The 27,494-nt window shown below is 35.3% G+C and overlaps 1 protein-coding gene and 1 non-coding gene across 3 annotated transcripts in view; both read right to left on the reverse strand.

Moving 5' to 3' along the window:
• CDH18 (cadherin 18) overlaps positions 1-27,494 on the reverse strand; it is a 330,861-nt gene that overhangs the window by 225,143 nt on the left and 78,224 nt on the right. The window contains exon 3 of one of the 2 annotated variants that reach the window (XM_065874393.1): positions 7,136-7,255. The exons of the other annotated variant lie outside the window; for it this stretch is intronic. Within the exon in view, the coding sequence (XP_065730465.1) occupies positions 7,136-7,255 (120 nt within the window). The remainder of the gene's footprint in view (positions 1-7,135; positions 7,256-27,494) is intronic. 2 annotated transcript variants of the gene reach the window in all.
• On the reverse strand, positions 21,707-21,779 carry TRNAK-UUU (transfer RNA lysine (anticodon UUU)). The gene has a single exon. It is a non-coding gene; the product is annotated as a tRNA-Lys (tRNA).

A 27,494-nucleotide genomic window follows, 5' to 3' on the forward strand; every position in this document is an offset into this window, starting at 1 on the left:
TAATGAAGTTAGAACACTCCTTTACACCATACACAAAAATAAACTCAAAATGGATTAAAGACCTAAATGTAAGGCCAGACACTATAAAACTCTTAGAGGAAAACATAGGCAGAACACTCTATGACATAAATCACAGCAAGATCTTTTTTGACCCACCTCCTAGAGAAAAGGATATAAAAACAAAAATAAACAAATGGGACCTAATGAAACTTAAAAACTTTTGCACAGCCAAGGAAACCATAAACAAGATGAAAAGACAAACCTCAGAATGGGAGAAAATATTTGCAAATGAAGCAACTGACAAAGGATTAATCTCCAAAATATACAAGCAGCTCATGCAGCTCAATATCAAAAAAATCAAACAACCCCATCCAAACATGGGCAGAAGACCTAAATAGATACTTCTCCAAAGAAGATATACACATTGCCAACAAACACATGAAAGGATGCTCAACATCACTAATCATTAGTGAAATGCAAATCAAAACCACAATAAGGTATCTTCTCACACTGGTCAGAATGGCCATCATCAAAAAATCTACAAACAATAAAAGCTGGAGAGGATGTGGAGATAAGGAAACCCTCTTGCACTGTTGGTGGGAATGTAAATTGATATAGCCACTATGGAGAACAGTATGGAGGTCCCTTAAAAAACTAAAAATAGAACTACCATATGACCCAGCAATCCCACTACTGGGCATATACCCAGAGAAAACCATAATCCTAAAAAGAGATATGTACCACGATATTCACTGCAACAGTATTTACAATAGCTGGGACATGGAAGCAACCTAAGTGTCCATCGACAGATGAATGGATAAAGAAGATGTGGCACATGTATACAATGGAATATTACTCAGCCATAAAAAGAAACGAAATTGAGTTATTTGTAGTAAGGTGGATGGACCTAGAGTCTGTCATACAGAGTAAAGTAAGTCAGAAAGAGAGAAACAAATACTGTATGCTAAGACATATATAAGAATCTAAAGAAAATGCTTCTGATGAACCTAGGGGCAGGACAGGTATAAAGATGCAGACATAGAGACTGGACTTGAGGATATGGGGAGGGGGAAGGGTAAGCTGGACCAAAGTGAGAGAGTAGCATTGACATATATGCACCAAAAAATGTAAAATCGTTAGTGGGAAGCAGCTGCATAGCACAGGGATGTCAGTTCAGTGCTTTGTGACCACCTAGTGGGGTAGGATAGGGAGGGTGGGAAGGAGGCTCAACAGGGAACGGATATGGGGATATATGTATACACATAGCTGATTCACAGCAGAAACTAACATAACATTGTAAATCAGTTATACTCCAAGAAAGATGTTAAAAAAAAAAAAACTAGATTAATCATTTCAGTGGAGAATTAAAATTGATAAAAAAGGAAATTTTAAAACTAAATAAAGGGCTTCCCTGGTAGTGCAGTGGTTGAGAGTCCACCTGCTGATGCAGGGGACACAGGTTAGTGCCCTGGTCCGGGAGGATCCCACGTGCCACAGAGTGGCTGGGCCCGTGAGCCATGGCCACTGGGCCTGCGCATCTGGAGCCTGTGCTCTGCAGTGGGAGAGGCCACAGCAGTGAGAGGCCCGCAAACCGAAAAAAAAAAAAAAAAAGAAACTAAATAAAAAAGTTACAATAAGCAAGAAAAAATAATATTTATAAAGACAACTTTCTTTGAAAATTCAGAAAAGGAATTTACATAAGATTTAATAGTGGAACTCATTTTTTAAAATTTTGTGTGGTTATTTGGACTAAAATAATTCTTCCAAATGAAATCTTTTTTTTTTTTTTTCTACTTTAGATGGACTCTTTCAAACTCATCATGGTGAACTATATAGTAATTTTGGAAATTCTTGTCAATGTTAAAGGAAAGATAGCAAAATGAGAGAACCTTACTGAGTACCTATGTTTTTCCAGTGACTGGATAAAGTAAGAGCATTGTATTACCCTTCTCACTGGAATTGGCATTTTCATTATAAATATACATACAAGGAAACTAGAATATAAAATTTAAGTAGCTTGATAAATTTACTATGGTACTAAGTACATCCTAAGATTTGAACATGAAGTATTCCCAAGTCACTTTGGAATAACCCTTGGTATTTTGGAAAAATAATAAATATGAATTACTTCACTATACTAATTAAACTATAACATGACTAAATATTTGTTTTCATAGGAAGGCCAAATAAGTATTCCTTTATTATATTTACAATAATGCTTTTTAAAAATAAGTAGTAATATTATTTGTGCCTTTGGAACCAATAGGCATCGATAGGTGTAGTGCATTTTATTTGATGTCAACTGCCCTATTCCCTGTGGAATGTATGTCATTAATGCAGAAAGGTTTGACAGACAAGAGATTTGAAGCCCAATGTCTACCCCTTTTTAACATCATGTCCTAGAAACATTCAAGTACTAAAGTGAACTAGAAGTGTTGAAAAAAATCTGGTATGTTCTTTGTATCAATATATAATTAAAAGGTAGCCTTTCTAGTCTTACTATTCTTATGTATCTGAAAATTAAATGTAGAATTTATCAACAGAAATGTTTTAAGCTACTATATTTTCTAATTAAATATTCATTTTAAATAAGTAAAAATTAATAAAGATCATATGAAAAATGATTCACAATTTAAAATATAAGTTCATCTATATTAAACTGCATAAATGTGTCAATAGTCTTTATTAGGTGTGTGGCAGAAAACCACTATTAGTGCCATTTATACAGAATCCAACATTGACTCTCACTGATTTATGTTTCATATTAATTATGGTCAAAAGGGCTGGTATTCACCTCTGCTAGCACTGTAAACAGTTGTAAATAAAGAATAAATAGGATTTTGTAAACCTGCATACCCTTGTTTTCCCTGACATCAGGTTTTAATCCAGGTTTTCATGTTTCCTGAATTAACCATAAAGAAGATTCGACACATTTCCGTGTGAAATAGGTACAGGCATACTTTAACATATATGTACCAGCTAAAATAACAAGAAGTAATTCATAAGTTGTGGACTATAAAACAACTAGTGGAGAAAATCATCAAGTGACTATAAATACCATGACCATTAAAAGATATGCATTCTCCTTTAAAAACCTCATACTTGCCCTTTGTGAATCCTCCATTCTAAGACCCTGGAAAGAAACATGGTAGGTTTCTGGTTTTGTCTTCGACCTAAGTCAAGGGAAGTAGTTATTTTATAGCAACTCAATCATCAAGCTTCTATTATCACCTCCTGACCTAAATTTTGTAGTTTCTAAAGAAGCAAAGAGTTCTTGTACATATAAATTTATTTTTAAAGCAGTTGACAGTGTATTAACTGGAGTATGATTGAGATTTGTGTTGTGTTAATAAACAACCATAAGCTCAGATTTCTCTTCACTTCAGTTCTCTGACCACTTCATATGGCTTTCTTACTCAGCTGCCTTCCTCAAAATAACTTGCTTAGGGTTAGTAGTTTTCATGAACATTAAAATGTTTCCTCCATATAATAACTCTAAAAGTGTTTTCTTGCTGAATTGAAATGAATATATTTAAGTATAATTATCCTCATAAAGCCTACATTAACACGATTTCTACATGAGTCTGGCTGGAAATATTATATGTCTTTTACAATTCATTGTCATCTCAGTTATTTTTTCATAGCCTTCTGAATCTTTCAAATAGTAGTTAATGTTAAATCACTCATTAATGGGTATTCCTCTTTTGTTGTTATACATTAAGTAAACATCATGAAATCGTTTCTGCAACAAAACTTATTTGAAACAATAAATTATTCACAAGATTTATGTTTCATCATATTGATTAATGGGATTCCAGTAGAAAACAGTACATACCTTATTAAACAAATTGTGTATAGTATAGTGACTCAAGAGCCACAAAATTATTTTCTCTGGATACAGTAATTCATACATAGTTAATATAATAGGAAGCAAGTCCTCATTGGCAGCTTGTCATTGGAAAATTAGGTTAAGTACCAAGATGTACCTTTTAACATGATGGAAACAAGGCAATCCAAAGTCCTGATCTTAACCATAATCACTCACAACTCTATTTAGGCACAAAAATTCTGATTTATTATAATTTGTCTTCATCGAAAGTACTAATTGGAAACGTTACCATATAGTCATGTTAAATGAAAGGATAGAATTAAAGTATTACTATTAAAATGTACATTTTTAAGTAACTACTATCCCAACATTTATTATATAACATCTCATCTATAGCAACTGATTCCTTAGTTCTAAGTTTGTTTGTATTTTATTCCAGTTATTTAAGGCACAATTTTCACTAAATTCATTAGTTCTAAGGATGTTTAATTGCATTGTAAGAGGTCTTTTAAGCTTAAATTACCAAAAAAGTCTTAGCTTTCAAGAGAATACTCAGCATTTTGTTTTCTAATCACTCTTAGCACTTTCTACAGACAGCAGGCTAAGAGATTTGCATATTTAAACAATCTTTGTAGTAGAGCATATATCCGTAGACTCCCATGATGCTTCAGACAATACAATATTGAAATTAAAACATATCAACATGGAGGCATACACTTCATTCAATAAATCATTTTGCTTAAAGAAAGGAAGAAAAAATTGTAGGAGCAAAGATCATTTCAAAAGAGCAGTACCTGAATAGCAGCCTATTTATATTTAAGATAATTATTTTTGTTTCCTGAAGTACTTAATTAACCCATAATAAATATGTACAACCAAATGCAATTTTTATTTGAATATTGTGCTTGATGTATTTGCTTCACTAAAACACAAGCTACAGCAGAGTCTAACACTAGTCAAATCTTGTCCTCAGTGGCCTGCTTTCCTTGTCCAAAGTAAATATGCATGCACACACACACACACCTACCTGCATGTGCTCACACCAACACATGCAAACACTCAGACAGATAACTCAAACATACACTAACACACAGAATTTGGTATTTGGTATTAAATAAGATCAAGAAGTGTGTGGAAAGTTTTAAAATCCATATAAGATGTCTATACCCTAACCATGTTCTATTAAGTAAATATAATACTTATGTAAAAATAAAAATTTGGCTTTCTATAAGGACAGTTGAGTAAATCGAGGTATATGTGCATGTGTGTGCATGCATGAACATGTGTTTGTGAAATCCTAAAACAAGGTAACTGGAACGGTCTCCTCATTTCTTTCCTTCAGGAAGATGCATATTTAAAGTGAGAAATACACATCTTTCATATATAAAAGAACCATGGTTATTGGGAAAGTACCACAAAATGAGCAATGCTATTGTCAAATAATGATTTGGCTTAAGATTTTCTATCACTACAATGGCTACCATATTACAATATGTAAGTGCGTTAAATCAACATTTTGTACCCCTTAAATTTACAGTGTTATATGTCAAATACACTGCAATAAAAAATATTTTCGATTAATTTAAAAGTCTTCTACCAGAACAACATGTACATATATATATATGTATATATATGTATATGCATATATATACATGTATATATGTATATATATATACATATATAGAGAGAAAGATATAATTTTTGTCCCAGAATTTTGATTATTCAGTTAATAAACAATTTTATTTCTAACTATTCAGTAATAGCTTAGTACTACAAGAACTTATATATCTCATATTCACTTTAGGTCACATTATGTTATTTATTTTTATTATCTCTCAATTCTTATTTTTTATTTCACTTAATTAAATATTATAATTAATTTTATAATTGTAATGCATATAATATGTGGATATATATGTGTATATTCTTCATTTTCATATCTATACACCTTTTTCATTCTTTTCTTCTTAAACTATAGAAATATAAGGGGTTAAGCAGTATGTCTGAGATCTCTTCCTGCCCAGTGTACTTTCTGTTGGAGTGCACCAGGGAAAGAGAGAAGGCACCTTCTTGTAAACATGAAAATGACAATCCTCCTAGCAATCTAATAGCATTAACTATTGGAGTATGATTGTCCATAGCATCATTTCAGCTGATGTACCTCACTGCCTGAGACAATGGCTAATAAACTGTAATCTGTAGACTTACTGAGCAGGGTTCCCTGAAAAATTGTTGTATGCTATGTAACAATATGAGGATAAGGGGATGTTTATGACCAAATATGACTCTTCTGTGTTAGTTATGTGGCAGTGCCCTTTACTTGAAGATCTCACATGTTAACTTGATTCAGAATTCATCTCACGTGACCAGAAAGGACCCAGGAAGCTGCTGGAATATCCTGGACCTCTCTCTGCTCCATCTGTGTCTCCTGATTACGTACGTTCTTGAAACTGTTTATTAAACTTTAAACACTTCATACTGAACATTTAGCTACATTAAAAATGGGTTTAGGGCTTCCCTGGTGGCGCAGTGGTTGAGAGTCCGCCTGCCGATGCAGGGGACAAGGGTTCGTGCCCCAGTCCGGAAAGATCCCACATGCCGCGGAGCGGCTAGGCCCGTGAGCCATGGCCGCTGAGCCTGCGCGTCCGGAGCCTGTGCTCCGCAACGGGAGAGGCCACAACAGTGAGAGGCCCACGTACCGCAAAAAAAAAAAAAAAAAAAAAAAGGGTTTATATTTAGCTTTAGCCAAGTTTCTATTTACAAATTGTTTGTCAATAAGGCCATGAGTTTTTGTGGTTTTTAGGCTATGCTGCTATAACATAGCCCTAAAATGAATTTTTGAGTATCCTTCATTTTCATTTTGGCATCACATAATATAATATGATATGATTATTTTGGCTACAGAAAAGAGAAGAGGTGAAGCAGAATTCACATTTTTCCTTAACAAATGCTTGTATGTGTTTGGCTTTATTCTCAGTTAATTTGTTTTACATAACACAATACTTGAGGGCTGAAGCGTTATATAACCTCTGTTTTAAATAGACAGCATTTATTTAAATGTCACAGAAATATGCAAATATAAGAAGCATTTTACTGGTATGGATATAAATGATGGATAATCAAATATTAAGAAGAGCAGTTAATTTGTCTTCAATTATTCAATCACATTGTTTTAGAAAAAGTGAGGGCATTTTTTAATGTGCTAAAATAACAATGTCTAATGTAGAAGAGTACATAGACATGAAAATATTGCTTTCTTTTATTGTAGCATGCATCTGCACACAAATTATCCTTAAAAACACTAACCTGTTTTAGGGTCTACAGAGAAGTAGGGCTGTCCCTGGAGAATGCTGTAAACCACCCGAGCACTGTTTCCATAGGTAGGGTCATCTGCATCAGTGGCTGTCACCTGTAGAACAGAGGTACCTGTGCATTCAGGAAAACAAATTTTAGTGTGTGATGGCATTAAAAACATGATTAATTTGTACACAGAAAAAGGTAATGCTGAAATACTTGAGGGTGATAATTTCTTGTATTTCTTAGATTTATCTCTCAAACACGGTCCCTGCTTTCTTTCCACGCCACTAATTGTCCTAAATGAGAGCCCAGAATGGAGTGTTTGGTTTCAGATAGTTCAATGTGATTCTTTATATGCTGATACCATTATAAAGGGTCTCTTTTAACCTTCACATAATCAGCATTGGGTTGGGTCAATGCTCAAGAATCAAATAGGTGTTAACTGGGGATAAAAATCAAAAGTATTTTGAGAGTGTACAGTTGACTATTGAACAATGCTGGGGGTACTGACAAATTTCAGTTTTTAATTTTAGTAGTTAAGTCTATGATTTGGGTCTGACTTCACTTCAGTTCAGTTATATTAGACCTACTAAGGGTCTAATATCTACTTAACTACAAAGTTTTTACTTCTATGTTGGAATTCAGACACAACTTTAAGCAAAACTTTTTCTGTACCTTCAAAGGATCCTAGAAAAGTTAATAGACTTAGTATGCCAAGTTCATTTGACAATCCTTATTAGTAGAACATAAATGTACAGTTGGCCCCCCATATATATGGTTCCACATCCACAAATGCAGCCAACTGTTGATTGTGTACTATGTTATGATCTGCTGTGGTTGAAATTCTGGATATGGAACCCACGGATATGGATATGGAGGGCCAGCTACGGGACTTGAGTATCTGCAGGTTCTGCTGTCCACGGGGGTCCTGGAACCAATTGCCTGCAGATACTCAGGGATGACTGTATAAAGATTTTTAATAAAATGCCATGATTTTGGCCTCTACATAGTATTTTTACATTGAGATGCTAAGCAAAAATATAACTAGTAATTATGCACACTCAGAAGAAAAGGACTGTGTTATACCTAAGAGAAATTTCTATTGTGAATAATAAAACATAGTGGTGACACCAAATTCTGGCAGGAAATTAGGCCTCTCATACACTGCTGGTGGAAATGTAAGTTTAGAAAATTCTTAAATAAACAAACATACATTTACCATACAATCCAGCAAATTGTACTCTTGGGCATTTATGCTAAAGTGATAAAAATATATGTTCACATAAAAGCCTATTTACAAATATTCACAACAACATTATTCTTAGTAGCACCAAACTAGAAGAAGCCCAGATATCCTTCAACAGGAAAATGGTTAAACAAACCATGGTACAGTATTACTATGGAATACTACTTAGCAATAAAAATGAACAGAATATTAATATAGGCACTAACTTGGATAAATCTTCAGGGAATCATACCCAGGAGGGGAAAAGACAATCCTCAAAGGCTATATACTGTATGATTCCACTTATTTAACATTCTTGAAGTGATGCAATTTTAGAAGTGGATGACAGATTAGTAGTTGCCAGAGTCTGGGAAAGAAGGAGTGGAAAGGGGTGGGTTTGGTCATAAAAGGGCAACATGAGAGATTATGATGATGCTGGAATTGTTCAGTATTTTGATTATGGATATATGCAAACTAAACACATACATACACACACAAGTAAAACTAGGGAAATCTAAATAAAATTGGTAAATAATTCCAATAGCCTGGTTATGATATTGTTTTATATTGGATATTTTGCAGGATGTTAGCAAGGGGTAAAACTGGGTAAAGGGTACAAGAAATATATATCGTTTCTCATGAATGCATGTGAATCTATGATGACCTCAAATTTTAAAGTTTAAAATGTATATCTTCTTGCTTCACTGTTAGTCCATTCTTAGACAGCCTTATCTGGGCTTGGATGTGTACCATAATTTTCCTCATTATAGCACTATGATTTCTGGCTTGATATACTTTCCAGAGCTAGTCACATGTAGACTACCTCTTCCATGACTAAGTAAAATAATTACTATAGAACATTAAAGACTTCTTCTGTGATGTCTCAACACCTGTTCCATACCCATATTCATCTCTCCAGCTTGTTCAGAGAATACCAGTAGGTAGATATTTACCCAAAAATGTTGGTTTCATTTGGTACCTCATTGAAGAAACTAAAATCTGTAGTAGGTACCCACGTCAGACTCTAAAGTATGTAAGAAAGCCCATGCTATGGTTAAAATGCTATAAAATTATACCAGTCAAATCTTTGATCTTATAGGAAAAATGCTGATCATACCGGGCATACAAGAATCACTAGGATTCAAAAAAAACAAAACAAAACACTATAGAGAGAAAGCAGTAAAATAATGGCCACCTTTTAAGAAATCACAGTTGTAAACTGCTCAGGTTTTAAAACTTGCTGTGGCCTTACAATAGTGATTTAGGTCTAAATAATTTTAATGTCTAAACTGTAGCCCCAAAGCAACCATTCCATGAAGAAAACTGGGAAAGGCAAATAGTGCAAGATCACACATCATTTACTGTGACAGGCTGGACCATCACAGGAAAGAAAGAGTGCTCTGCTTGGCTTGAGCTGTCTTTAAAAGCCCAGGCTTGTTAAGTGAAAGCTGCGATGCATGAGTGGAATGACAAATGAAATGAAGAAAAAGGAGAAAAGGAGGAAGAAGAGAAATAAAAGTAGTATGGTGGTGTTGACTAAGTGATGGTTTAAAGTACCGAAAAGAAGTGGGCAGAGCAGAAAAGAGTTCCAGAGGAGAGAAAGAAAATATACTAACTCTCTATCTACCGTGGTCAAAAAGTATGGTCATTATTAATCACAGATACCTCTGTACTCTTGGTCTCAAGGGTAGTGGGCAATTATATTTGTGTGTAAAGCAAAGAACAGTAAATTACCTCTATCATATTTGGTGGCATCTGAAGGTATCAGTCTGCCACTTTGAGTAAACAGATTGCTGGTTAAAGGGAGCACAGCCCAACTCAACCAAAAATCAACCTGCCCCAGAATACAGCAGGAGTAAGTTAAATAGCAGGGGCGGAAAATAAATTGTTCAAAGATTCACTACCAAGGAGTTCTAAACCAAAAGGAAAACATTATACTTATTTTATTTTCTTGTTTATTTGAAGGTTTGATGGGAACATTTTAAGAACCATTGGTGCTTTTGGAAGTCCTTTTACATTAAGGAAAAAAAAAGGCTTTTTTTTTCATTAGACATATATAAATAATAAAACACCTTAGGGTGTGTGTTATGAGTTGGACTGTTTTCCCTCAAAGTTCATATGTTGAATTTCTGAACTCCAGTTCTTTAAGAGGTGATTTTATTAGGAAATAGGGTCATTATAAATGTAATTAATTAAGACAAAGTCACACTGCAGTAATCTGAGCCCCTACCCTAACATGACTGGTGTCCTTATAAAAACAGGAAATTTAGAGGGAGACAGACAGACACACACACACACACACATACACACACAGAAAGTACATTATGTGAAGATGAAGGCAGAGATCAAGGTGATACTTGCACAAGCCAAGGTAAGTCAAAGACTGCCAGCAAAACACTAGAAGCTGGATGAGAGGGCTGGAGCAGATGCTTCCCCAGTGCTTGAAGAGGGAACATGGCCCTGTTGATACCTTGACCTCAGGCATCTAGCTTCAGGAACAGTGATACAATAAACTTGTGTTGTTTAAGCTACCGAGTTTGTGGTCCTTTGGTGCAAGCAGCACTAGCAAACTGATACATTGTGCTACGGCTGCAGTGGAAGGAAGTGACATTTATTCTCAGAATTTATGGTTGTTCTTTGACTCTGGACAAGAGTCTGAAGTTACAAGCCAAGAAAAAAATGATTGATAATATTGTAGACTATTTGATGCCAGAACATCAAAAAGGAGATAAAATCAAAAGTTAATCTCACAAGTAGATAAAATTAAATTAGGTAGGAATTAATGGTATTTGATTTTTTTTCTGAATATTAGGCATTACAAGTGATCCACCTATTAGCATTCTAAGTAAATTAATTAGTTACATTGGTCATTTTAATAAAGACTTTTTTATTCCTGGTTAAAAGTTTAAGTGAAAAAGAAATTATTGGTATGGATATATCTATGTCTGAGAAAAGTATCCCACATTGGACAATTCAATTCCTTTATTCATGCTATGGGCCCTAACTGTGTACATAATAGAAAAGAGAAAATTGTTATCTTCTACAGTGCTAGATTTCCAAAGAAAAATACGTAAAGATACCTAAAAGTCCATTATTCCACTAGAATATCAAAATAAGAATCTAATTTTCTCTGGAAATTATTATATGGATTTGGTCAATAGATATTAAACTAACAGTCCCTTCCCTACATAACTGGCTTCCAATCAAAGAAAACTTTAAAAAGTGCTATATAAGCATTTTTAATTTTTACAACTGTTTTCATTAAAAACAATAACCACAGAAACATTGCATCTTAAAGTTTCATCGGCTATTTAGTGTACAATATTTTCACGTTAAATATTTCCTACGGTGCACACTTAGCTAATCCCATGCTAGGGTTTAGGGCCTCTCAGCTGATGTTTGAAACAAATATGAAAAAATTCAAGTACATACAAAAGCTTTCAAGATCTCTTTTCTACAATAAAACGTGTCTTGTTTCCTTTTGGGACTGCCCTGTGTCGGTCTTTCCTTGTGGTTTCATTTTGTACTACTGTTTTATAAACAGCACACATTTTGTAACATTACATATCAATGAGAAACAGAGGGGACTTTCCCGAAAGTCTCCAAAGATCAATTTGAAATATTTAATAAGGCATTTTAATACCAAACAAATATTCTCTGAGATTGCAAATCATTATGCATGACTTGTCAGGGTTCACAGCTCTGTTAAAATCTCAAGTGGGGGTTTCCCTGGTGGTGCAGTGGTTGAGAATCTGCCTGCTAATGCAGGGAACATGGGTTCGAGCCCTGGTCTGGGAGGATCCCACGTGCCGTGGAGCAACTAGGCCCGTGAGTCACAATTACTGAGCCCACGCGTCTGGAGCCTGTGCTCCGCAACAAGAGGGGCCACGACAGTGAGAGGCCCGCGTACCGTGATGAAGAGTGGCCCCCACTTGCCACAACTAGAGAAAGCCCTCGCACAGAAACGAAGACCCAACACAGCCATAAATTAATTAATTAATTAATAAACTCCTACCCCCAACATCTTCTAAAAAACAAAAAAATCTCAAGTGAATTAACATTGAGCAAGAACTCTAAGTAAAAATAAGCTGGAGATTTATGAAGGCTGAGAGTACCTCTCTGAAGGAATCTCTTAGGGATTAATTCCCAGAAGATTTTTCCAGGGACTGTGAAAAATTAATAGTCATCAAGGTACAACTTAAATTTCATTCCTCACAGGAGGACTGTAATTTCACCAACAGAGAAATAACGCAGTATTCCAGTCATCGTGTAATTTTATAAAGCCTTGAGTATTCACACAAGAGTCACTGGATTAAAAAAATCCTCTGCAAGTACACTTATGAATCATCTGGGTAACAGAGCAGAATTCACTATTTTAATTGTATATTTTCAATCACAGCTATTGTTAGTTTCTGTGTTCTTTCAATTAGATCCTTTTTATGGAACTACCAAATGTGAGATTTTACATTACTCAAGTAAACTTCTTATCATATTCCATAAATGAAAAAATTAAGGAAAAAATTATGTATTTAGTGCCAGTAATGTGGGATACCTCTGCTATATGTCATTTAATTTAATAATAAGATAAATCTGTTGAGAAAATTACACACAATGCCATTTTACAGATGGGAGCATCGAGGTACATAAAGGTTATATAGTTAACAATTTGAGAAGGCAGAATTCAAGCTGGTCCTCTCTGTTTTGCTGTGACATTCTTTCCCATCTACGCCATTGCAACATTCAGTCGTAATCTGTTGAGTGTTAATAGTTACAAGATCTTCTGCCTTGTTCTTGTCTGTTTCCTTGGTGGTATGTAATGCCTGTCCAGATGCATCTACTTGTAGAGAGGCAGCATTATATTTCACCTCACATACACACCATAGCCAAAGGCCAAGTCAGTAAATATATTTTGTCAGCAGAGTCTGTATATAAAATACTTAGGGGGAAGAAATCTCCAAGTACCGACAACAGTGATGTACTCTTCTGTAGCCTTATAGAATGCTCACAATTCTCTTGATTTCTGTACAGAGTAAATGGTTGCAGTAAAAAGTGACTTGACTATCATATGCCTACCAGTCTTACATATCTTCTAAATCCACTTGCATGTTGTCCTCACATTACTTTCCTACCCTGTTCTGATGTTTGTAGGAATCTAACACCTGTCATTGACATTGATTAGTGTTTTCCATGTCTGTCCACTAAAACCCAGCTCCTGCGGTCAGGTAACACCACCCTCCCAGCCATAAGGATGCTCAGTTCCTTCAGTGGTTGCCTCACAGTTCACCATTTGGCTTTTCATTTCTCCTACCATTTTTGTAACTTGTTCCACAGACTCAGTTCCTTTTATTGAACTACATGACAGTGGATTTGATTTTCCTGATTAAGCTCCAATGCATACAGAAGGTATTAACAAGTCTCTCCCCGTGTATCCTTCATTTCTTTTCTGAATAATGACTATACTTTACCAAATATAAAGATTAGGTTCTGAACTTGACTCTAATATAGGTACTACTTTCAAATGAGAATCTGGGTGTTCTTTACATTCAATAACTTGAAATTACTTAACATATTGGAATGTGACAAATATATCATTTAGAGAGCTGTCTATTTTATGCAAAATTTTAAAATGAGAATTTCGGAGAGAATGTTTTTAACGTGGAGGAAAATTCATACATATATATACTCTATCTATCAATCTATTTACAGATATAGAGGAATAGTAATTCAATAATTCTTAAAGTATTCCCTAGTTTAGCATGTGTGATAATCAAGTGCACTGCATAATTGCTGATTCTATATCAATTTCTTATCAAAAATTAGAATTTGTATCTATAAGTTGCTTCAATGCTCATGCTTTAAAAAGTATTCCATTTAAAAAATAAGTTATTAACAAGTTCAGCATTTTTCTGAATAACGCACTATTATTTAAACTGAATTTTCATTCAATGATAAAAACAAAAGCAGAAATAAAATCAAAACCAATAAACTATGAAACAATTACCATCAAACAGAATACCAGGGACAGAAATATTTTGTCCTTCTTTGCTCACAAAAGTTGCAATAATTTTTCAGAAGTGTTTAATAAAAGATTATAAAGTATATACTATATATTATATATACATATTTATGTATATATATATGTGTACATATCAACTCACATAAGCAACTGACATTCAGTCATGAATATCAATCATTGAGGAAATGCAATAATTTCAATTTCTTTTTCACCAGTTAGCTGAAAATTTGATTTTTAAATATTTTAATAGCACAGTCTTCATATTTTACAGTAACCAAAAATAAAACATAACAATACAGATATAAAATTAAAATCCTCTTTATTTTTTAGTCCCATACCTACTCCTACCAGATCTACTATTAAAAGTAGCAACATTTTTTTTGCCCTAATATTTGTTCTTTCATTTTAATTTAAAATTTTCTGATTGTATCACAATTGAAAATTGTCATTGATATAATTAAAGATGAAGAATGCACTGCATCTACATTACCTCCCAATATCTCTCCCCCACCATGCAATTTTAATTACTTATTAATTTTAATTATGGTAGCATTACTTTTGTTATTATAGATAAAATGTTTAAATCCTTATCTCTTGCTACATTGATTTTAGGCAGCAGATGTTGTGCCTGTAATGATTTCGGAGGAAACATATATAATTCATCATCTTTTCATCTTTGATATTTTTTCAGATATATATTGGAGGTCATTAGAAACACCTAAATGTCCACGGAGAGATGAATAGATAAGGAAAATGTGATACAGATATAGCTATATTTCAGTCATAAAATAAGAAGGAAATCCTGCCATTCGCAACAACATGGGTGAACCTGGACGGCATTATACTAAGGAAAATAAGTGAGACACAGAAAGACAAATACTGCATTATCTTACTTATATGTGGACTCTAAAATATTCGAACTCCTAAAACGGAGAATACAATGGTGGCTGCCAGGGGTAGGGCAGAGAAAGAGAAAATGAGGAGATGTTGGAAAAGGATATAAAGTTTCACTTATGCAAAATGAATGAGTTTTGTAGATTTAATGTACTGCAAAGTGACTATGGTAAACAATACTGTATTGCATACTTGAAATTTGCTAAGAGGGTAGATCTTAAGTCTTCTCACTACATACACACACACATTAAAAAGAGGAAGGAAAAAAGAAAATGGTAACTATGTGAGGTGATAGATATGTTAATAAGCTTGACCATAGTGATCATTTGATGATGTACACATACATCAAAACATCAAGTTGTACACCTTACATATATGCAATTCCTATTTGTCAATTATACCTCAATAAAGCAGAAAACATAAAATTTTAAATAGAAATTTTAAAAATGGATTTGATGTTTCCCCTGTTAAGTTGGAGTGCTACATCTTAATAAGTGTGGCAGAAGGGGTTCATATATTGCCAGGCAGATCAAGGACTCTTGTGTCCCCAGAGGGAGGAGTCGTTTGCATCAGAAGCAAGGACTTTTTGATATTTACTTACTGGTAAGAGCTCTTTTATTCTTTTTTGTTCCCCTCTTATGTGGGTTTTTCTCGTTTACTGGAAGCTATTTTCTGCTTCATCCTTATGTCCCCATACCCCTATGTGAGCCATCCTTAGGAAAATCAAAGCAAACCAAACCAAATCAAAATCAAAGGTTTTAAGGGTATAATAAAAACACATTTTCTTTGTATGTACAGAATAGGTTGAAAAAATTCTGCCTTGCTTTGAAATCTTTAATAAGTTACCCAAGTGACTTCCTCTGTTTTTTTGTATTTACGGGGGATTTGGGGGCAGAACAGTTTTCACCTTTAGTGTTTAGGCCTGTAAATTTGATCTGTCTTTTTTACCCCATTAATTAATTTTTAGTGTTTTCAATGCTCTGGAATTTTTGAAATCTCTGGATTTATCCACTGTTGGCACACTATCTTGTTATTATGATTTCTTTTTGATATACTTATGTATTTCAAACTACTTTTGGAATATCCTCTCTGAGGTGTCAAGGGGAGAAATATCAGAAAAAGTGGGTTAAATTATGTTGCAGTAACAATCCCTACATTTCAGAGGCATTAAACAATAAAAGTTGATTTCTCACTCACACTGCAAACTATGGTTGGGCTAGTGTTACTTTGCGTCAAGTTATCCTCCCTCAGGGGCACTGTCTACTGAACTGCCACCCTCTACAATGTTCCTGTGGAACTTTGCTGAAAATGACTCTTTTGAATTGAAAATACTACACAATGTTTGGGGAAAATGGCCTTTATGATACAGTTACATAAAATATTTTATAATTATAGTTCTTGCTCTTTGGCTTATCTATATACAATGTTTCTTCCTGTTTTCTCTCTTGATGTATACCCAAACGAATTCCTGAGATCAAATTATTTAAACATATGATCTAGATTATTTAAAATATACAAACATAAATATATCACATGCATGCTACTTTGGTTCTGTACATACAGGTGTTTGCAAAGCACTCAATCAGGTAAATCAAAGTATAGACCACAGAGTTTTATTGTCTCACTAGGCTGGTTATATTATTATTATTGTGTGCATATATATATATATAATTATACATAATTTTATTATAAAATGTGTATAAGTGTCATTTTGTGTATGTGTGCATATATACGCATATATGTATATATATATATATGTTTTTAAGACTGAAAATTAAACCTGGCGGAAGAGGTTTATGAAATGTTGCTTGGAATCACCAAGGTTTCCGTGACTTTGTCAGTAGCTGCTTTAATCACACAGAGTGTAAATTTAGTTACAAAGCAATCCCAAGACTGGTGCTCTTACATCTCTTTGCTGAGAGGACAATACAGATATACTCCTACTCAAAGCAATCTCTTTTTGTTTATTGCATTTATCTTACAGAATATTTTAAATTAAAGAAGTCAAACATGTCAGAATGGCCATCATCAAAAAATCTAGAAACAATAAATGCTGCAGAGGGTGTGGAGAAAAAGGAACACTCTTGCACTGTTGGTGGGAATGTGAATTGGTACAGCCACTATGGAGAAAAGTATGGAGGTTCCTTAAAAAACTACAAATAGAACTACAATATGACCCAGCAATCCCACTACTGGGCATATACCCTGAGAAAACCATAATTCAAAAAGAGTCTGTACCAAAATGTTCATTGCAGCTCTATTTACAATAGCCTGGAGATGGAAACAACCTAAGTGTCCATCATTGGATGAATGGATAAAGAAGATGTGACACATATATACAATGGAATATTACTCAGCCATAAAAAGAAATGAAATTGAGCTATTTGTAATGAGGTGGATAGACCTAGAGTCTGTCATACAGAGTGAAGCAAGTCAGAAAGGGAAAGACAAATACCATATGCTAACACATATATATGGAATTTAAGAAAAAAAAATGTCATGAAGAACATAGGGGTAAGACAGTAATAAAGACACAGACCTACTAGAGAACGGACTTGAGGATATGGCGACGGGGAAGGGTGAGCTGTGACAAAGCGAGAGAGAGGCATGGACATATATACACTACCAAACGTAAGGTAGATAGCTAGTGGGAAGCAGCTGCATAGCACAGGGAGATCAGCTCGGTGCTTTGTGATGGCCTGGAGGGGTGGGATAGGGAGGGTGGGAGGGAGGGAGACGCAAGAGGGAAGAGATATGGGAACATATGTATATGTATAACTGATTCACTTTGTTATAAAAAGCAGAAACTAACACATAATTGTAAAGAAATTATACCCCAATAAAGATGTTAAAAAGAAAAAAAAAGAAGTCAAACATGATCTTAGTAAGAAAAATATACATCCTGTCCCATTTCCCTTAAGAAAAGCAATCATAGCCGTGTCTTACATGTCTTTTCATAACTCTCTCCACTCATTCAAAGGTCTGTCTTGTAGTTATGTACATACTAAACTGAACTCTATGCAGCTCTTTCTGTAATAACAGAACATGGCATGGAAATGTCCATGCCATCTTGGTAAATATAATTTGCACAGCTACATGATATTCCGTATTGTTTACTGATGTGCACTTAGATTCTTCTAGTTGAGTTTCTTTCTGTTGCTGATAACAGTTTGCCACAAACAGTTGGGTAAAACAAAAGTCATCACATGTTCTTATTTTTCTGTTTGCTTCTTCCTTGCCATATATACATGCCATGCTGTGATAAATTTCCAAAGCAGTGCCCCCTTCAGAAGGAGCACAATTTTTCCAATATTTCATGGCACTTCAGTGTGATACAGCAGTGGAAGATTTACTGAGATCATTTAGTTAGACTTACACTAATGAACACATCAGTGAGACTGGGGAAACATTCCATTGTGATGGCCTTAGTTAAATGGAACCATGGCTTGTATGATTCCTTTGCCAACAATTGTTCAGTGTGCTACCAAAAATTCAATACTAATTTTCTTCCATGAAGAAAGTCAATGGCAAAGTCAGATTAGGATTGATTAATTGAAATTTAATAGTAGATAACTCCAAGTCCAGTTCAAGATAGCAAAGCATGAAAATCCTCAGCTCACCTTCTCCCATGGACACACTAAAACTACAACCACATATAGAACAACTATCTCTGAGAACAACCTGAAGACCAGCAGAACAGAATTTCTACAACTAAGGATATAAGAAAAGGCCATATGGAGACTATAGGAGGGGCAGAGATGCAGTCTAGTGAAACCCATACCCCTGGTGTGACAATCCACAAGTGGGAATGGTATCACAACTGCAGAGGCCTCCCTGAGGCCTGAGCCCCACACTGCCCTCCCCAGCCTAGGAAACTGGCATGGAGAACACGAGCTCCCATAATGTTTGGATTTGAAAATCAGTGGGGCTTATGTCTAGGAGAGCCAGAGGAAACTGATAAATCACTAACAAAGGCCTTACATACAAACTTACCCCAAGTTCTAGTGCAGAGGCAGCAGCTTAAAATGTGCCTGGGTCATGTGAGAAGGAGATTCATTAACTAATTTTAGGACACGGACCGAAGGAGCAGGGAGCAGATGAAACTTTCTCCAGGGACAGAAGTGCTGGTGGGCGCCATTTTTTTTCTTTTTTACTCTCCTTTCACCTAGCTGGCCCAGCACTGGTGGGCACCATTTCTGTCACTCTGCATTAACCTAGTTAACATCATGTGCCCTACCCTGGTGTTCCCCTGAGGACTGGCGCCAGCACCCCTCCAAAGCAGTTCCCACCCTACCCCATCCAGTGCATGTCCCCAGCTGCCACCAGAGTCTTTCTAAATCAGCTCCCTCTCTGGGGTCCAGCCTAGCACACCAGCAGTTGTGGCGGTGCCTCACAGCCAGACGTGTTGGGGCCAGCCCAGTGCATCACCACTCTTGCAGCAGTTGCAATCACACTTCTAAGCCAGCCAAGCTGGGGACCAGCCCTGCCCACTAACGTGCCTCCAGAAGTCACGGCTGGGCCTCACAAACAGCCAGGCCAATTAAGATGGAAAAACAGTGTTCTAAAATCTATGGGACACAGCAAAAACAGTTCAGAGAGGGAAGTTTGTAGTGATAAAGACCTATCTCAGGAAACAAGAAAAATCTCAAATAAACAATCTAACCTTACACCTAAGGGAACTAGAAAAAGAAGTAAAACAAAGCCCAGAGCAGAATCAAATGAAATATAGACTAGAAAAACAATAGAAAATTTAAGGAAACTAAGAGCTGGTTCTTTGAAAAGATAAAGAAAATTGATAAATCTTTAGCCAGACCCATGAAGATAAGAAAAGAACATGCTCAAATAAATAAAATCAGAAATGGAAGGGAAGTCACCACCAACACCACAGAAATATAAAGCATCATAAGAGATTATTACAAACAATTATAAGCCAACAAATTGGACAACCTGGAAGAAACAGATGAATTCCTAGAAATATACAATTTTCCAAGACTGAATCAAGAAAAAGTACAATATGAACAGACCGATCACTAGTAACAAAATTGAATCAGTAATCAAAAAACACCTAACAAACAAAAATCCAGGACCAGATAGCTTCACAGGTGAATTCTACCAAACATTTAAAGAAGAATTAATGTATATAGTTCTCAAACAATTCCAAAAAATTGAAGAGGAAAATATGCTTCTAATCTGCTCATTCCACTAGGTCAACATCACCCTGATACTAAAACCAGAGAGGAAAATCACACACACAGCATGCCCCCCCCCCCACAAATATAGGAGAATATCACTGATGAGCATGGGTGTAAAAATCCTCAACAAAATGTTAGCAAACCAAATTCAACAATACATTAAAAGGGTCATACACCATGATCAAGTGGGATTTATCCCAAGAGAGCAAGGATGGTTTAATATTTGCAAATCAGTCAATGTGATACAACATATTAACAATCTGAAGAATAAAAGTCACATGAATAGATGCGGAAAAGTGTTTAACAAAATTCAACACTCCCTTATCTTAAAAAATTCTGAACAAAGTAGATATAAAGAGAACATACCCCAGCATCATAAAGACCATAAAATGTTTAATAATAAGGGGGCCACTTAACATGTGAAAGCATAAAAGATCTAGACTGACCTTCACAGAGTTTTCTCCTTACCAGTGTGTGGGAGCAAGAAAATATTTTCCATTTACTAAGGTGGGAAATGAAATTTAGCTGAGAGAAACTTAACGGACCTCAAGAGGACTCTCAAGACAGACAGCAGGCAATTATGACCCTCAAGGACTAAGCCCTGAAAAACAGAGGGAATAAAGAAATCTGGTACGTGGCAGCTGGAATCTATGATGGCACAGACATTCCTCTTTCTCACTGTACCATGTCTCTCTACCTGGTCACTTTGCCTTCTGTCACACCTCATCACTATACCTTCTTGCTATACCTGACTGCAGTTTTTTTATTTTATACTTAAGCACTGTGCCTTCATTATACACATGGCCATGATGACTTCCTCTAGTCTTGATCTCTGTATGTTCACTCTGTACCTGTTTGCTGGGCACTGTGTATTCACTCTAGTCCTCTTTGCTGGGCCTTTTCCCTATACCTCATGCTGAGCCTTCTCTGTATACTTGAACACAGAACATTCACCCCACACCTGATTGCTATGCCTTCACTCTATACCTGACTCCTAGAAAATGGCAAAAACTACCCAAAAAAGTGAGGTTGAATTTATTGCACATGAGCTTTTAGAATGAAATTTCAGGAGCGTGTGCTCTAATACAATGTTTTCACACTTAAAAAAAATTTTTTTTTAATATAATGATGGGAATGTATAGCTGCTTCATTTTAGGACAGTGATTCTAGACTTAGAGAGGCTTAGTGACCGAAATACTACCTCAAGGCTTTTTTTGTTTCGTTTTGTTTTGGCATAGCTAGTGGGATCTTAGTTCCCCAACCAGGGACTGAACCCGGGCCCTCGGCAGTAAAAGTGCAGAGTCCTAACCACTGGACCACCAGGGAATTCCCATATTTTTCATTTTATAATATTTCACAGCAATTTCAATTTATGAGCCTTTATTAAAATATAGGGGTAATAGCATAGACTAATTAATATTATCAGTGATAATTAAGTAATGGCAAGTGTCTAATATGAGATTTTTGGTTTGGTCTATTTCTCCAGAAAGGAAAGAAAGAAGAAAGGAAAGAAGAGGAGAGGAGAGAAGAGGAGAGCAGAGGAGCGGAAAGGAGAGGAGAGGGAGAAAAACAACAAAAGTGGCCATAATTAGTATAAATTTATATAAAATGTCAGTAAATTTGTGTAAATATTAAGAATGATTTTAATAAGAAAATTTTATATCTATACATTTATGTGATAAGTATACAGAAAAAAATCACATGGAATAATAGCTCTTCACCTCTATAAAATGTATATTTTGTCTTTATTCCATATAGAGTCTATTTATTTATTGACTATTACATTTGTGATACTTTGTTAGGTGCATATGACACAGAAATAAAATAATTAAAAAATGTGAAGGACCTACAAATCAGTAAAATATCAGATAAGCTCAAATTAATGTATAATATAAAGTAATGAGCAATAAAATATAAGCTGGGGGTCCTCAACCCCCAGGCCATGGACAGGTACTGATTTGCTGCCTGTTAGGAACCGGGCCACACAGCAGGAGGTGAGCAGTGGGCGAGAGAATGAAGCTTCATCTGCCGCTCTCCATTGCTGCCAACTGCTTCTGCTTGCATTACTGCCTGAACAGTGTCTCACATTACCATGTGAACCATCCCCCCACCCCCCGAAACCCCACCCCCCACCCCGGTCCCTGGAAAAATTGTCTTTCACGAAACCAGTCCTGGTGCCAAAAAGATTGGGGACCACTGTAATAAGCCCAGGATGCCCTAAGGTCAGTTGTAGTAAAATTTTTTTGTTGTATTTTTTTTAAAAAAAAGACATTATCTCCATGAAGAGAAGTATTAAGTTCCAAAGCTAATTTATACACCAGAATGTTCCTTTAGCCATTATGAAAATTTCACCCATTATATTTTTTTTACATTTACTTGAACATAAGTTGTATCTAGAATTGCCAAAACTGATTTGATTGGTTTGCTTTGTATTCACATTTCCTACACTGAGGAGCATATACATGAAAATAACTTCTCAATATATTTTTTAAAACATTATATGAAGATTTGGGAATTCCCTGGCAGTCCAGTTGTTAGGACTCTGCACTTTCACTGCAGAGGGCCTGGGTTCAATCACTGGTCAGGGAACTAAGATCCTGCAAGTTCCATGGTGTGGCCAAAAACAAAAAAAAATACATAATGTGGAGATTTAATTTTTATAAATTGGACCCAACTTATGGTGAAATAATTTATCTATTCCAGTGAAGTACTTTCCATTATGAATTGACCAGTTTTATTGGGGAATTCCAAGTCTAGTATACTTTCATAAAAAGTAAGTGGAGAAACTAAGGAATCTGAAGTAGCATAAAATGCAATCTGGTAGATTGTATCAATCATTGAATAAAAGTGAGAAAATAAATTGGTTTTGTGGTGCTTCTTGAAAAAAACAAATGTAATTATTTACAAGAAAATAAAAAGAATCATTACTCCATAGAGCAATAAAACTTTTTTACCAGATTTCCAAACAATGATGTTCAAAAAATTAAGAGGCTGTATTTTTACAGACTCTTTCTTCCAAACATAAGTGTAGGTGGAAAGGGCTAACGTATTATCATTCAATAAATATTTACAGAACATTGTTTCAAGTGACGTACAGTAATAGAATACAGCAAAAGTAGAGTAGCAGAACTTCTGAGCCTTCTCTTCAAAAACCCTTGAAGCTTCTGCTCTCACTCTCTTGAAATGCTGCCTTAAGAATGAATGTGAAGTATTTCCCCCATTTCATGAGTTGTCTTTTCTTTTTGTTGATGGTTTCCTTTGCTGTGTAGAGACTTTCTAAAGTTCCACTTGTTTATTTCTGCTTTTGGTGTCAAATTTAAAAAGTCGTTGCCAAGATTGATGTCAAGGAGTTTACCCGCTATGTTTTCCTCTAGGAGTTCTACGGTTGCAAGTGTTACATTCAACAAGTCTTTGATCCATTTTGAGTTGATTTTTGTGTATGGTGTAAGAAAGGGATCCAGATTAGTTCTTTTGCATGTAGCTATCCAGTTTTCCCTTCCCCATTTATCGAAGAGACTATACTTTCCTTACTATATATTCTTAGTTCTTTTGTCATCAATTCATTAACCATATATACAAGGGTACTTCTGGGCTCTTTATTCTGATCCATTGATCTATATCTGTTTTATACTGCACTGTTTTGATCACTACAGCTTTATAATATAGTTTGAAATCAGGAAGTGTGATGCCTCCAGCTTTATTCTTTCTCATGATTGCTGTGGCTCCTTGGGGTCTTTTGAGGATCCATACAAATTTTAGGATTGTTTGTTCTATTTATGTGGATGACACCATTGTGATTTTCATAGGGATTGTATTAAATCTGTAGATTACCTTAGGTAGTATGGACATCTTAACAATATTCTTCCAATCCATGAACACAGACTATCTTTCCATTTATTCCTTCTCCTTCAATTTCTTTCCTCAGTGTCTTATAGTTTTCAGTGTACAGATCTTTCACTTCCTCTGTTAAATTTATTCGTAAGTAGTTTATTCTTTTTGATGCTATTGTAAACAGGATTGTTTTCTTAATTTCCCTTTCTGATGGTTCATGTATAATGAATGATATTTTGAGCCAGTAAACTGTGGCTTGGTTTGTTACAAAACAAAAGCTAACTGATACAGAAGAAAAGTTACGAGAAGGAAGTTAAGAAGAAAAAACTTATGGATCTTAGAAAATTTTGTCCAATGTATGATTCACCACTTGCTCTATATGATTCTTCATATGCACTCTAATCTACCATGTAGAATTGCAGTGTCAGCTTCACTTTACTGAAATTATCTCATTCTGAAGTTATGCCCCAGGGTAATAATTATAAAATGGCTACTAGAATCCTGGAAGATATCCAGGTGAAGCTCCCAAGATGTTTGGGAAGAATTAAATTAGTTCCCCCAACAAGCAGCACAATAAAATAAGCACAGCTGGTGTCTCTTGTTGCTGCTTTGCAACAAAGAACACAGCTGCAAATGGAAACAGGTCTGGGGTTTAGAGCTTGGAAGGGAACAAAGAAAACATGAAAAAGATTGGGGATGTTTTAATACATCTCCAAAGACAAAGAACCTTGCAGAATTTAAGGGTCATCGAGTAAAACCTTGTATCTTCTCCTTACATGCCAAATTAAATTTTAGTACTCCACTGAAATTAGAGTTCATAAATTATATATTCATAATTTTCATAAAGTATATTCTGTTCTCTCTCCAATTAATTGAAAAACATTATTCCTATAATCTCTTACAATTTAAAAAATGATTTTAAATAATGTTTAATTATTGGTATATTTTATTAACATATAGAAGAGAATAGGTAGAGATTTATATATTTCCTTATAAATATGTTTCCATGAAAAACAAGATGTGAAATTTATTTTCAAGCAAATTAGACTGTGATCTGGCATGGTTTTCTTTGAAACAATTTCCATATATAAAGCAATTTTTTGAAAAGTTAAGGTGATTGAAATGCAACCAAATTTAAATTTGTACTTCTGATTCCAGGCAAAAGCAATGCTAGAATTGAAGAAATGTGGGTATACTTACACACAAATAGAAGAGACAAAACTATTATTTTTTTAAAAAGAGGTTTACCAATACACACAATTAAAAATAAACATTTGCTAGCTTTTTTAATGATAATAATATATATTATTATAATATCACTAAAGGTCTTAAGACAATTGTTCCCTTTCCATCTGAGAATGGCAATGCTATTTACAAATAAGATTTTATTCATTCTATCTTCATTTTCAAAAAGCCACACATGCACCCGAACACTGACTCCAAAAAGGGAATAATTTCATCTCATGGTTAATGCCCTCTTTGAAAAACACAGACTTTTAATAAAATTACAGAAAATCAAATTAAAGAAGTACTTCTATAGAATAATCGGTAAGAGGTGGTAAAGTCATCAAGATTGGAATGATAATAAACCACATATCAGAGAAAAAAAGAAAAAAAAAAAATGTTAAGTGTGTATTGATAAAATATGTACCAGTCTCTTTACAGTCCTATCAGGTTACATTTGCCCTCCAGAATATTATAATGTCATTCTGTCCACATATGTTCACTTTGTTGAAGGCAATCACATTTTTAGATAAGTTTTTAAAAAAGCAATGTGACAGCCAATAGCTTACTAGACACCCATCATAATTCAAATGGTCCTTTTCTAAATCAGTGCTACAAAAACAGGCAGATTTAAACGAGCACCACGATGACTCTCGTGTAGCCACACTGTTACTCTTCTTTCTGTGAGCACAAATATGCTAACTTTATTCAATGGTTTTCCTCACTGTTTTCATAATGGTATCCATTTAAATATGGTAACATACTTAAACATGAAAATTGCTTACCTGGGCAGATAGAATTGGTTTTGGTCACAAAATATATGGCATGAGCATTTCAACACTATGGGATTCTCTTCAGAAGTGACTCGAAATTTAACAAATATCTTTTCTCTCATTCATGTTTCTATTTTGAATTTTTTTTTTTTTTTTTTTTGCGGTACGCAGGTCTCTCACTATTGTAGCCTCTCGCGTTACAGAGCACAGGCTCCGGACGCGCAGGCTCAGCGGCCATGGCTCACGGGCCCAGCCGCTCCGCCGCATGCGGGATCCTCCCGGACCGGGGCACAGACCCATGTCCCCTGTATCGGCAGGCGGTCTCTCAACCATTGCGCCACCAGGGAAGCCCTCTATTTTGAAATCTTTTCATTCTTTTATTTTGCATATTTCTTAGGGCAGTGATTCTCAACTGAGAGCAATTTTGGCCTCCAGATATCTTTGGGCAATGTCTGAAGATATCACGATATGGCAGCGGTGGGAGGGATGCTATTGAAATCTAATGAGTAGAGAGACCAGGGATGCTGCTGAACATCCTATAATGCACAGGATAGCCCCATAGCAAAGAATCATCCAGTCCCAGATGTCAATAGTGGAAAGGTTGCAAAATTCTTCTAGGGGGATATGATTCCCTAGATATTAGCTGTAATTACATGGCGTATGTAAATCTAAGAGATAAAGAAAAATCTTATTTTAAAACATGCATCAAAAACCACTTCAGTTTATTTTGCATCTTTCTTTTTGAAAACATCCAGAATGCCACAGACTTTGTCTGCTTGCTATTACTCACTGACAGAAATATAATACCACATTATGCTTTTCTCACTGGCAATATAACACCCAGCAACTACTTGGAGGGCTCCACGACCATTTCTTAGCAATGGATATACAAGAAACAGTCATCTGATAAAATCGTGCACACATAAGAGGTCCCTGGTGCTGTCTTCTCTTGCCCCCTCTGTATTCTCACATCACATTTTGCAAAGCTCTACAGGGAATCCATCATTTGCATGATGATCCTGCTTCTGTCCCCTTAATCACATAAGCAGGTGCGCGACACACATACACACTCTGAACTATACAACCCCACAGGGAAGAGAGAGGAGTGTTTTTTATCATGTGTCCTCTATGTAAAATGCACTTTTTTCTCCTTGTCTAACTGAAAAAGCCCCATACATTATATAAGATTCAGAGGATGTCTTCTCTAGTCTGC

The sequence above is a fragment of the Phocoena phocoena genome, chromosome 3 (genome assembly GCF_963924675.1).
Source record: "Phocoena phocoena chromosome 3, mPhoPho1.1, whole genome shotgun sequence".
In the NCBI taxonomy this organism is placed as follows: domain Eukaryota; kingdom Metazoa; phylum Chordata; class Mammalia; order Artiodactyla; family Phocoenidae; genus Phocoena; species Phocoena phocoena.